General features: G+C 38.0%; 1 protein-coding gene across 1 annotated transcript in view; it reads left to right on the forward strand.

Annotated features, from left to right (window-relative positions):
- Window positions 1–10,919, forward strand: part of fax (failed axon connections) — a 51,730-nt gene extending 40,811 nt beyond the window's left edge. The window contains exons 2-6 of the mRNA XM_034983861.2: window positions 1,919–2,054; window positions 2,573–2,775; window positions 4,008–4,145; window positions 6,680–6,943; window positions 8,145–10,919. Coding sequence (XP_034839752.1) covers window positions 1,919–2,054; window positions 2,573–2,775; window positions 4,008–4,145; window positions 6,680–6,943; window positions 8,145–8,240 — 837 coding nt within the window. The 3' untranslated portion in view covers window positions 8,241–10,919. The remainder of the gene's footprint in view (window positions 1–1,918; window positions 2,055–2,572; window positions 2,776–4,007; window positions 4,146–6,679; window positions 6,944–8,144) is intronic.
- Window positions 10,920–14,618: the final 3,699 nt, after the last annotated feature.

The following is a 14,618-nucleotide window of genomic DNA, read 5'->3' on the forward strand; positions in this document are numbered from 1 at the left end:
AAAGGACGTCGCCCTCGCAAACCACGCGGTCGGTGAATTCTCCTCGACCCCCTCGGGTTTGTTTGTCCTCTGTCCGGTCAAGACCTAATCGGCTCGCCGACTAACCGTTCGCAGGTGAAGGTTCAAGCCCTTGACAGACTCAAAATCAAAATCAAATTTTATTTGTGTCATGTAGGAGAACTAGTGTCTCTTACGCTACGTCTGTGACTCTACCACAAGTTTGGAATGAAGATTCTACTGAGAAGAGCCGACAAGATATCCTTGAGCCCGTGTAACTTATATTTTAGGCTCTCCAGCATGAGGATTGAGGAGTTGAAACTGGAGTTCATATATTATTTGCCATGGGGACGAAATCGTATTATGGGAAATTCCATAAGAATCAGTTCATTTGTCTATTCGAATAAATATATCAATTGCCGCATGTATGAAAGATCATCACTTGAGGACGGCTCGACCTAAGTTAGAGAAAAAGATTAAAGATAACAAATTAATGAATAGGTATTCATTTAAAAAAAATCGTGTGTCTTTGTTCTTATGAGGTATAATCTAAATTTTTGGAGCTCCTCCTATAAAATATTGATTGATTTTTATGGGGCAACTTATATGCCGTTTTCATAAAAAGCTACATGCGTCACCGACCCAGGTCAAGTTGGCTGCGCATGCTCGCAGCCCAGACTTGCCTGTTGCTAGGTCGCTATATTATAGTATGTTTATATACTGGACCTGCAATTCCAACTCAATAAACGTTTCAGCGCTGTTGATTGAAACCTCAACGAGATATTTAAAACGGGTCAATGAGCCTTTTCCATGTACAGAGTGCGCTTTATCTTTAATTTCATCACAGAGTTCCTGGGTTCTGAGGTCTTGTTTAATGGTATCTATATAGAATAGTAAGCGATGTTTAATACATGTTTCAATTATAATGTTACATAAGTAAGTTGAAAGGTTTTGATATTGTCTGCAAGCAACGTGGGTCCTATTACTTGAAATAGTGTTGATGACTGCGTGGTTATGTCTTCTAGTTTCGAGTGATCTATATATTCAGTAGTGTGGTGAACCCGAGCTATAGTTTGTAAGATATATAATTATATAGTTGTCTAATGGTTAATAATTTGGTTGTGTAGAGACTATGTGTTGGGTACCGGTAAGGTCTGAAATACATAACTTTTAACAGCATCTTTGTGCTCATAATATTATCTATTCGTGCAACCATGCTGTGTGTGTGCGTATACTTTTTAATTTTCTATACTTTGTTAGCGATTGATATGTTGACTTATGTATCTCTTATTATTGTGTGTATGAAAGCTTGCAAATTATGATAAAAATATACTCGTTCTCTTACCTTTGTTTTTGAACTAATGCCCGAGACTACACAAGTTTCAAACCCCTATTTTACTTCCTTAACTTTGCTTTTGCTTTATGCTCATGCCAAATATAAGCCCGATCCATCCAGTAGTTTAAGCTGTGCGTTGATAGATCAGTCAGTCACCTTTTCCTTTGACGTATTTAGATTATTCTGCGTATATTGAAATGTAACGCGAATGTGGTACCTTCTCGTTTATTGTACTCATGTTTCGTTATTGATGTTCACTACAATAACGTATAAAAGACGACGGACGTAAGGAAAGTGCAATTAGTAACAAAGACACAACTACGTATATTAAAAGCGTTTTTGACGTTTTTGTACCTAATTAAATTTTAATTTCATGTGAAATTGTTGTCAACTGTTCTTTTCTTTTTGCCTTCACTGTAATTTTACTTATTTAAGTATATCTATTTCATATTCTATTCCTGTCGTCATCATTTAAGATAAGCTTAGAATAATTTTAAGATTGTTGTGTAATTACTTTTCTCTCGGTTCTCTTTAGTATGGTTTCTTACCATATAATTAAAGAAATTTCCTTTACGATTGTTCTAGAATGTCGACCACAAGGCGAAATTCCGTTCCAAAAAGGGGCAGCTGCCATTCGTCGAGTTGAATGGCGAAGAAATTGCAGACAGTACCTTCATCATCAAGCAGCTCTCAGAGAAATACAACAAGGACATGGATGCTGGTTAGTATGCTGGCTGGAAAGACTGGCTGACTTACTTGAAGTAGAGTGCATAAGAGCTCAACGGTCTCTAAAAACAAATTACGAATGGTTGAAATCTACTGGACGATTGGTTTATAGTCATACCCACTCCTGTAATATGTACATCTATACGAATATTAAGTATAAAGGAGAAAGATTTGTTTTTAGTATCAGCTAGTTGAAGATGAAGAGAAATATTAGCAATGTTAATTGCCTAACGTTTGTTAAAGTTCTTTTATCTTTACACATAAAAACGATTTAAGCAGTTACCTGAAAAACGTAATTGATATAATATAGGTAATCTTTAAAAAAATATAGATGAATGACCTAGATGAATTATAAATCAATGTGAATATCTGGCCATCTCAGGTGCTAGTTGAATGACCGGGTCGACCTAAAACCCTAGATACCCTTATATACCTGGGAAACGCCGCGCATGTGCATTCATTGAACGCATCCCGCCGAATTAGTGAGTTATACAGTCAAACCAACTTTTGCAGGTCTGTCGGCCGATCAGCGAGTGGTAACGCACGCTATGATTTCCATGATCGAGAACCATCTCTCATGGGTCATCTTCTGGTGGCGCGCCAAATATCCCGACAGCGTGCTGAAGGGATACCAGATGAATCTCCAGAATGCGCTCAACACCCGCCTCCCAACACCAATCCTGAACTTCTGTTACAAGTTCAACTCTGGGCGTAAGGTAAGTTCAACACATATCTATACTAATATCATAAATCCAAAGTGTGCCTCTCTGTCAGTCTGCTACTTTTACACGGCCCAACAGTTTAAGCGATTTTGATGAAATGTAGTACAGAGTTAGCTTACATCCCGGGGACGGACATAAACTACTTTTTATCCCGAAAAAACAGTCTCCACGGGATGTTCAAAAAACTGAAATCTGAAACTGAAACGGACGAAATCGAGGGCATCATCTAGTAAGCCAATATTTTACGGAGTCTTATTGCAGTGATTCGTTGAAAAATGACGGATTACGGTTTCTCACCACCCATGCGTACTTGCTAGCGAGACAATGGGAATACATTCCCTGTCCAAAGTTCATGTGCGTTTTAGTAGATGCTACTATCTTTTTATTCTATTTTTTATCAAATCTGATTGTGCATACTACGCGTTATACAGTCACCGTCGTAAATCATAATATATACAATTATCTGTCGTGCCCGTTGATGTTTTTGTGTGATCATTCTAGTTTATGTTTACTTCAAACGAGACTCAAATTGAGTATTACGAAAATGTTCTTTCCCATTTGCTTATTTTTATTAAAAATGTAGACGGCGAGTCCACATTTTAAATTGCTTCCGCCATTTTGTAGATTATATCCCTCGCAGCTCCGCCGTCTGGATTACTTTCCCCCCTTCGCGTAGCATGCAGGAGCGTCGTCCTCAACTGGCGCGCTCGCCCCCTTATCCCCATGGCGTCTGCAGTCGCCATATTGCATTGCCGGTAGTTAAATATCCAGGCACCTGTTGATTTTAACCTAGTAGATGCCGGGCCGTGATAGCGAAATGTTCATTATGGTTAGTGTTCTTAGCTCATCTTTTCAATTAGCCATTCATGTAAACCCAATATCCGCGTGAACTATAGATTTTTTAATATCGGTGTTTTTGATTTAACATTATTTCATTGATTACCTCCAGCGATTCTTGAAATTGATATAAGTTTTCTACTCTGCGATTCGGCTTTTTATTATCCTTTGTTGTCGTTCGAGACTTGATAAGATTCTGCGAGTTTTTAATTCGCGTAATCTCTTATGCTTTAGTATTATTTTAAAGGTTGCCTTTTTTTTCGGGCGTGCATCACGCAATTAGCTCTGAACGGTCGTGAGGAAACTTTTACATTTCGGCAGCATACTTGAAATCGGAAAAACACTTTGTGTTGAATTTCATCAATTGATTTAAAATGAATTGTTTTCAGGGTATGAAAAAGGCAAAGGCGCACGGCATTGGCGTTCACAGTCAGGACGAGATCATTGAGTTCGGCAAGAACGATCTACGTGTGCTTTCCGACCTGCTCTCCGACAAGCCGTTCTTCTTTGGAGATGAACCAACTCTTGTGAGTGCCGCATACATTTTACTTCACTTTACCATATGGATAACGATCTTTGTATGCTACGTATTGCTGACTGGAACCTAATAGTGTACTGAATAAAAACGCTACTTATGTAAAATGACAGCTACAGTGTGACGATTGCAATCGCCTCTGATTGGTCGACACTGTCTCGCTATTGGCTAAAACGCATTGTTGCAAAAAATTCTATAAATTCAGCCAATCACAATAATTGAGATTATTCGGTGATGAGTAATGGCCCAGTCATTGGGTACCTAAATCAGCAGCATCACCTTCTTGTAGTTGATAAAATAGAGAACCTGGACGTGTTTCAAGGTGATATCAGGTTAAAATCTTTAATGCTAGAAAATATCGAGATTGATCCTTCAGGTAAGAAATGATGTGCATATTGGATAAGAGTGATTTTTCATCTGATATTAGCTTTGTTATTTTTGAGTACATATAACGAATAGGTACACTCTATAACGTAGACTCTTACGGCGGCTACGCACTTATCCGATCCGAGTGAAAATACGTCCCAAACATAGACCTCAAAATTGTCATAGAACTATTTGTATGGTAGATATGACGTAGATATTTTTTATAGCCGTATTTTCACGGCTTCGGATCGGGTGTGTCATGTGTGCCTGATCGCTCTTACCCAGCTTTTCAAAAGAACTAAAGGATTTTCAGAAGTTCTACCTGAAGGTACGATGCCGGGACGGGTCAGCTAGTTCTAGTAGCTAGCTAGTAGTAGTAAGGTCGTGCGGTCGCAATAATTGATACGTTACGAGCATTGCAAGGCGGGTGGGCAGAGGTGACACCCCCCGGCGCCAGGGCAATAACCGATCTCCAACACCTCCTCGTTTATAAGAGCACAGTTTATAAATAGACGTTTTATGCCACTTTCTCTATTGGTTCCGATAGTTTCACGTCTGCAGTCTGCATACTTAGTAGTATTTCCAATCGATACTGAAAGTCATAATTATTAGGCACGGCCTATAAAGTGGGGAAGACGTGGCGCGGACGCATGACGCCTCCGTGGACTTGAACATAGCGTTAGTGCAAAACAAGTAGACCAAACTGAACACGAGGCGTGTGAATCTGCATTGTCAGCAAAACAAGTCTACGTCGAGCTCCTGTATTTAAGTCTTTCATCATGATCAATATATCGCCGGCCCACTACTGAGCACAAGTCTTTTCTCAGAATAAGAAGGGGTTTAAGCCATAGTTAATATGAGGGTTTTTGGGTGAAGTGCTAAGATAGAAAAAGACCGGGTCACTTTTTATACAGTTGCACTATCGTATTATAAGCATATCACAAACATACCCGTGATTAAAAGTCGATTTATGCCTGGGTTTCATTATAAGAGTCCGGGCCAGCGGCAGCTTCTATATCTAGCAATATCCAGGTAGAGTGAGCTAGGTCACGACCCGCGTGTCCTCGCCTCCTTTCTGTCAGGACATTTTTTTTAAATAGAGATAGCGAGCAAACGAGCAGGCGGGTCACCTGATGTTAAGTGATTACCGCCGCCCATGAACATTTGCAGCACCAGAGGAACCGCCGACGCGTTGCCGGCCTTTTAGTTTTTTACTACGCGACCTAGATAGTTAAACTCCCCTTTCAAAGTCAGGGCAACAAGGATAGGTAAAAAAAAACCAATTTCGAGTTTTCTATCATGACTAACGAACAGTAACAAAGAAAGGTTTATTTGAATTTTTAATTATATTCTAGTACTTTCTTTAAGATTAACGTGAATAGGTTCCTTGTTATTAAGTTTCAATCAAGTTTTTGTTAGGATGTGTTTTGATGTTGAAATTAAGGTTAACTAAAACTCTGATTTTAGACATTTTCACTTTTCAGTTACATTATATTGTATTTTTTGCGTAAGCAAGAAAGTTATGTTGCTATAGTTGCAATTGTTGTAAATGAAGAATGTGAATGTCACAGAGTAGCTCGGTAGGAAAGGCATTACGAATCAGTGGTAGATGCACTTGACATTTCAAGAGTACTTGTAAAAGTTTGTTTGAATAAAAAATGTTTCCATTTTATTCTATTCCAGAGGTATTTGCGAGCATATCGCTGCCTGTAGCTGTCAAAAGCAGTGGGCCGCTATGAACTACAATATATTGTTATTCGTATATTCATATTCATACAATGTATGCCTGCAAGAACAATCTATACTAATATTATAAAAGTGAATGTCTGTCTTGTTTTGTCTGTCTATCTATAATCTGTACCTTTTGACAGCCCATGCTTTTTATGCCCATGCGATTTTGACGAAATTTGTATAGCTTGCGTCCCGGAAACGGGCATACCGGAAAATCAAGCAGTTTCAATGGAATTAAAAAAAAATCAAAATCCCGCGCATGGAGACGCGAGCATCATCTATGTCTCTTATTATCACGCATTATCAAGATGATACTGGCAGGAAATGGATCGTGATCTAGTCAAAGGCGCTCTGGGCGCGATTCCCAGGAGAGTACCCTGCCGGTTCTGAAAATTGTGATTATTAAAATTATTTATAAATATTCCACAGCTCGATGTCGTCGCATTCGCGAATCTCGCGCAGTTGCACTTCATCGACAAAGAAGTGCAGCACGCGTTGCGTGATTCCTTGAACGAGTCGTTCCCCAACCTCGTCGGCCTGGTCTCGCGCCTCAAGGAGCGAGCGTTCCCTGATTGGGATGAGCTCTGCGCACCCGAGGTGCCTCCTCCACCAGCGAAGAAAGAAAAAGAGACCAAAGAAGGCACGGGACCCGCTGAGAAGCAGCCGCTACCTGAAGAGCCCGAGAAGGGCAAGGTAAGACAACTTTTTTAATATAAATAGTGAGTACACGAGTAGGTGGGTCGCCTAAAAAGTGATTCATCGTCATCATCATCGCGTGCCTTCTTTCCAGTCATCATACGAAAAGCTTCTCTATTTAAAGCCGCCTCTTTTAACTGGGTAACTAAGCCCTTGTTGGACGATATAAGGGGGTGGCCCCCTTATATCGTCCAACCATTTGCGTCTTTGTTGACTGGAGCCCTTTTGCCTTCAATTCCACCTTCCAATACTAATCTTGGGAGTGAGAATTGGGCTCCTCTCTGAAAATGTTCAAAGAAAGTGAAAAAGAAGGAGTGCTTTCAATTCCACCTTCCAATACTAATCTTGGGAATGAGAATTGGGCTACCCTCTGAAAATGTCCAAAGAAAGCGAAAAAGAAGCAGTGATTATCGCAGCCCATGAACAGCAGCAACGGCAATCCGAACCAGTGGTAAATTAAAACTACCTGACTATTCATAAGCACTTGTAAAAAGTTTACATGAATAAAAAAACATTCTATTCTATTCTATTCAGCTGCCAATGTATTGCCGACCTTTTTGATGTCGGTGATTTAAGACCTGGAGAGTGACAATACCTATTACTTTTTATCTAGGAAAATCGAAGGATTCCCACGGGATTTTTGAATATTGAAATCCACGTGGACTATGTCGCGGGCATCATCTATCAATACACTCAAAATCTGTTATAACAACTTTGAAGGCACCATAATTATTTATAGGTTGCAAAAGGCAATAGTTTTTCTGGTGGCAATAGTGGTTCAAATTGGTGTTCTGTCTTTGTGCTATTACTGTTATACTGCAAGTCCCAGTTATTACTGGACATTATCTATGTATATAAAAGGAAAAGCTGACTGATTGACTGACCTATCAACGCACAGTTCAAATTACTGAACGGATCAGATCAAAGGAAATTTCAGCCCAATTCGGCATGCAGGTAGCTATAACGTAGACGTCCGCTAAGCAAGGATTTTTAAAAATTCAACCACTAAGGAGGTAAAATAGGGCTTTGAAATTTGTGTAGTCTGCGCGGACGAAGTCGCGGGCATAAGCTAGTAACCAATATGTCGTTATAGATGGTTCTTATAAATGTTTTTCACTCTGTTATCATTTTGATGTCTATTTAGTGACTGGGTCAAATGGTGTTTAAAATATGATGCTAGCTTTATCTCTCTTTATAGGGCGACGAAAAAGAGAAGGAGTTAGAGAAGGAGCCAGAAGAAAAGGAGAAGGAGAAAGATAAAGAAATGGAAAAAGAGAAAGAGAAGGAGAAGTAAGCGCTACAGGGTGGCACAGTGACGGATCACTACCTAGATTACTGTACAATACTTAGAGAGCTGGTGGCAAAGCGCAAAATGATTTAACCGTCTGTTACCTATTTGAGATGTTATAGTTATATCAAAATCGCAATAATCGAGTGCGCATTTTCAGTTCCTCAAAATATTTTTTGTTTAATATTAAGTAAACCATCAACGGATATTTAAATATTTTTTTAAAATAATTAGTATGGTCTGTCTCTGCTATATTTATATACTCTAAAGGCATTAGTTACTGCTCTACTACTACAAATAAAAACAATATTTTCGTTAATGCTTTAAATGTTATAAAATTAATAATACAGTGTTGATATTTATTAATGCTCAATATTTTGAATTATTAGTAATTTATATTTTGCAGTTCAAATTACAAAAGACGGACAAATCATTTAATTGAAATTGCCACCAGCTCTATGAGTAATTGTAAGTTGATTATATGTAAGAGTCATACTCGAATGCAATCTGTATATTGTAAGCGTGTAAATCCATTTGTCTTTCCCGTTCTTTCATTTGACGAGACCGTCTTTATATTATTTTAGGCCCGTAACACAATTTATTACAAAAAAAACATAATTCGATATTCATGTGTGATATCCAAAATTTTTATTATAAACTCAAAATCATAACATCCAATTCTTACATAACAACTTTTTGTCAAAATATTCGAATCACATACTTTGAATTATCGTTAATAAATTTATATCTAATATTTATTATAAATACATAATAATCATTCATCATACATACAATAGTTCCATAGTTTTGGGGCGGACTCATTTCTGAAAAATTCCGAAAGAAATATGGTCAAATCATTCACCCTTTCAACTATTACTTGTATTACTTCTATAAGTTCTACGCTCTATCTACGCTTATTAGCAGGGGAAGGGGGAATATGAATCAAATTCTAAACATTATACTTAATATTCCATAAAAACAAATTGTTATCAAAATATGTATAATTAATTATTATCGACAGAATCTGAGTATGTAATATAAAATTCAAGTATTTATATAAATATTGTATTCAAGTATTTAGTATAGAATCTACATCAAATATTATTAAAAAAGCTAAATAAGTATGTTTAAAAAAATTATATAATATGATCACCTTTCCATTCGGATTTCAGCCCGCTCTCGTTAAGCTATTAAAACTTCAAATTGTCATTTTGATACTATCATTAATCTAACATTTGCATATAGTATTACTACCCGGTGCTGAACGATTATACATTAATATTATAATATAATTGGTGCTGAAACTAAATAAAAATCACTACTGTTAAATTAACTTAAATAATAATTAATCCATAGATGATTCAAATACAATATGTGATTTTCAAATATTATTCACTGAGAAAAATTCAGCATTCATTCCAACTCTGAAAATACATAGTAATTAATATTATTCCCTACTAGCTGATCCCCGCGGCTTCGCCCGCGTAGATTTAGGTTTTCAAAGATACCGTATAGCCTATGTCACTCAGGAATAATGTAGCTTTCTACTGGTGAAAGAATTTTTAAAATCGGTTCAGTAGTTCCAAAGATTACCCCCTACAAACAAACTTAACGACATTACCTCTATATAATAGGATAGATATAGTCTCCGTGTATATATTGGCCCGCCCTCACCGAACACATTAGGCCAATGTGTATTGGAGCCTTAAATATCATTATACAGCTAATGAGGGGATTTTCCGTAAAGTTCTTATCTTGGTTATTTTATATAAGTTGTTTTACTTTCTTCATCTTGATAAGTATCTTTTATACAACACCCTTTCATTTTCATCATCATCACCATTCATGGCATGTTCTCAATTTAATTTTAAACAAACGAATTACTTCACTAACGTAGGATCTCTTAAGGCTGGAATAGATAATGTGCGACGCCTGTACAACATCGTTCATCCAAGTTGTAATACAAGGAACTAAGTCAAGTGACTTGCTTCATACAGTTCTATTATTAAGGTATGATTCTGAACCACGCTGCACGCAGCAGTGCTGCCGCAACAGTGCTGTCACCAGCTGTCATAGTCCTGTCGCGGCACTACTGGTCTCCATACTATATACCCTACTACAGGACTGTGACAGCTGATGACAGCACCGTTGCGGCAGCGCTGCTGCGTGCAGCGTGGTTCGGAATCATACCTTTACAAACGTCAAGGTACACGCCCATTGCTAAGCGTAAACTGTACTTGTACTTTTCACGTTAACTGTGTATAAAACACGTTTAGTAGGAACGGAAAATTCTTTCCCGTCTTTACTAAATGAAAATTTACGTTAACTTGACAAGTACACTATAGAGGCTCAGTGTGACGATAGGTATGTCGTGTCGTTTGTTTCAGCCTTTTTTAAATGTAAGGACCGGAAGAAACATTCGTCCTCAATCAATACTATATAGATCCACCGATAACGAGCTCTTTAGAAACCAAGCCATTAGAGAGAGATCATCGCTGACAATCATCCAAACTCATCATCATTCCCAAATCATTCATTCATTCATTCAATCACATTTTTTGCGATAAATCGATTTTTTCCCACCTACTACACTGAATTACCGAATTGGGGGTAGAATTGGAAGTATTTTATTGCAAGAAATAATAATTTTCAATATTTATTGAGATTTGGAAAGAAAAAGAACTTTACTAAAGAAATAATCGATGTATGAAGGACGAGGTATTTGTCGTATTGGTCACATTCTGTAAGTTTTGTAACCACTTTTCTTATTGTAACCGTTACCTTTGAAAAAGTTAGTTTTGAAATAGACATGAATGTATAATAATAAATGTTGTTATGGGCCTAAACCTTAATGTTAAATTGCTCTTAATATTTTTCATACGTTGTCATTAGATTACGCTCGATGTCGTGACCTCGTTGTAGGTAGCGTCATTAATATTCCATGATGATTGATATTTTGAACGCTTCTTGTAGTTGTTAATTATATTATTATTACATTAATTTCATTGCTTTGTCCAGTTTATATATTATTTCTTTTTTTTAGAACAAATAAGTATAATTCGTATGTTAAGGTACTGGCAGAAGTAGGTAACCATTTATTCGATAAAAATTATAATGATTGAATATATTATTATTAATTATATTATAGGAATGTTACATTTAATATCGACATCCACGAATCATCGTAAACCGCGGAAAGCGTTAAGTTTCACTTGGGGAGCTTTTCATGACTTTAACTTTTAATCCATCGAGTAGACTAAATACGTACATTAACTTATTTATGAGAATATTATGTAAGTAATAATTAATTATACTCAAATTCATTTAATATAATATGAAAATTCGATTCGTGCACCTTGAAGTTGTGAAATAATACATTTGATTAAGACTAGTGTAATCGATACCAAAAATTGGCGGAGGTTATTAGATGTGCGGGAAGTATTCCACGCGTTGACAGCAAAGTTCCCGGGCGCTCCGGGGCTGGCGCGTGTTTACACTGTTTTGAGATTCTTGTACTCTATTGGTTTTTTACAAAAAAAAAAGAATTTACAATTTACAAATTTTTGATAAAACGAAAACGCCTGGAAGACTGTTTTTCATGTTATTGTGTATTCATAGACGGTAATGTTTTGATATTGTATTAATTGTTAAGGTTAAGGTGTATTCGAATTATATATTACAATTCATTGACTTAGAAAAATAACAATTATATCGTCCATTTGTCGGTCCGCGTCGCAGCACTATACTCGCCGTCGTCGCGCCTCTAGCGAACCATCTGCATCCGTTCTTTCCCCCCACAGCTTGGGCAATACCCCTCTCCTCACTCGCTATACCCTTACCCTTACCATCCACATCATCAAAATCATAAAAGTCATCACCATCATTATAATATTCAAAATATATTTAATATTATATTTATTATTGTTTTGTTTCAAGAATACACTCCATTGCAAATACTGTTTTATGTCATAATTCATTCCATAATTTTATTTTACTATAATAATATATTCATTATTATTTATTCATGAATCTTATTTCATTAATTCATTTAATATAATTATTACACTGAAACAGGCTTGTCTTATCCATAGCTGTAGTGATACGAATACATTCCCATTGGATCACGTTACAATTTGAGTTGGAGCAGTCGTCAGACCTGTATAGCAGTTTCGGGGTGTAGAAACGTTTTCACCGACGCCCGGCGCCATTTTTCGACGGACGTCGGCGTGAAATACCTGTCTTGATTATTCAGGGTCTGCAGATAAGTGGCGAGAGTGCAAACTTTGGTCTTGCACGACTTTTTACGTTTGTTTGTCCCGACAATTCGCAAATTTAGCCGAGGCCGCGAACAACACGTCCGCGGTGTCGAACACCACTTAGGTATGTTACTTGGTGCGTGCAAACACCCGAAACGTACCGACGCACAAGTCGAATACTGAAATATAATGTGCCTGGTTTACTATGCAGCGAGGTGAAGGTATAGTAAAGATGGATTGGGCCCTCCTAATATTTACCTACTTGAAATAACTGCCAGCATGTCGCTATCCTAATTTAACTGACAAATTAGAGCAAGAGTTCGGACCCCAGTGGTTTCCGATCTCGTTCTCGCTCGGCAGTCGAAGTGGGATAGCGATGCGTCGGTATTTGCTTGAATTGGTTTAGGAGTGCTCTATCCATATGTATATATACATATATGGCTGTTGCATTCATACGCATCAAGCAACTCCTACTTTAGAAGTACACCACTATGTTGTAGAATGTAGATGCTAGGTCGTTCGCTAGATAAAGGACCCTCGTCCCCCCTAGCTCCGATACCCTTCTACACCCTCAAATCTCTTATATCTAATTCTAGGTTAGTAGAATATGTAAATTTGGTCAAGTCTAACGATGTTCATAAAGAGTAGATATCATAATAAGTGTTCCGTTTTCCCCGGTCCGCCGAGACTTGGTACGGAGCACTAAATGGTATTAGATTTAGGAGTATAGTGTAACCGTAGATAGCTCGTGACCGTCCACCGAGTCTCGTGAGCTGTAAGAGTCAGGGCGACGCGACGCAGAAACTCGTCCCGTGCGTACTGACTAGTGGTGATGTGACGAATATTATCGCGTTCGTATAATATACGCATTCGGTTCGCCTTCAGCACGCGGGTAGTTTAATTTACACTCAGCCTAATCATCAAATATCATTTTGAAACAATAGCGATCGTATAAAACGAATGACGCCCGCCTAAAATTTTAAATTTTCATTCGAATTAGGTATGTTGCGTAAAAAATGACTTCTAACACTCCATTTTAACTTTATGTGTCAAATTTCATGTCAAAAGTACGATTTTAGTCCTTGTTTTGAAGGTGAACCGTACTTTTGTCATGTCAGTTGACCCATAGAGTTAAATTGGCGCATGAGAAGTTATTTTGTACAGCCTATAAATCAATTTTTAATGTCATTGCAAAAAAGTATCTCGGGCATCATATTATTATTTGTCACAATAATTATAACAATCATTGCTTCTCGATGTTAGTGTTTGCGGATGTTGATAATCGATATTCGTCACATCACTGCTAGATAATAGACTATGTAATCGGTGGTTATTAGTTCAGATGTTTGAGTTGGTGTTAAGATTTTTGATTTGAAATTATTGGGGTAAGGTCGACCTACGTCCCTCCCGACAACTGCTGACCATCACTGCCATTAGCCTCGAATGTAAGAGATAAGATTAGAGATGTTAGCATAGATCGTTGATGGTCACGCCACGCGACGTACCACGGACTCGCATGCGGTCCTTCTTAATGATAGGAACATAAATAGATGTAATTGGCTACCGTCGATATCGATCGCCGATCGCGGAGCCTGTTTCAGTGGGACACCTGACACCCGGCTCTACGCAGCCCGAGCATCTTCGCCCGATCGGCACGTCACGCTTCCCACGCCGCACACGCCCGCGAGCGGATCCGGGCCGCAAGTAGCTGTAGACATTAGGAGTAGCCAAGGCGCTCGGCTCGGCGCACTGTAGACGTCGCGTCGAGTTCCGCCGTGGGACACTAAAGTAGCCGATTGACAACTGCCGACAGGTCGTTACATAGGTTTGTTCGTTTTGAATACTAACCGATCAAACTCAATGTTTTGTAGATACGTTCTGTGAACTAATATTATGTCTCAAACAGTTACTTTTACGAGAAACTGGCAAGCCACAGACATAGATATAATTTTCTAGGATGTCTCTACAAAATAACATTGAGTTTGATTGGCTAATGCTCAAATGAGAAATGAACTACGCTTGTATGGAGCGAGTAACGGAGGGCGTCGAGCTAAAGCTCTAAGCGATTGATTCTCTTTATTGTCTCACTACCTAGGATATGTATCTTAGTATAATCAAATTCAAATTT

This window comes from Maniola hyperantus, chromosome Z (genome assembly GCF_902806685.2).
Source record: "Maniola hyperantus chromosome Z, iAphHyp1.2, whole genome shotgun sequence".
Taxonomy (NCBI): Eukaryota; Metazoa; Arthropoda; class Insecta; order Lepidoptera; family Nymphalidae; genus Maniola; species Maniola hyperantus.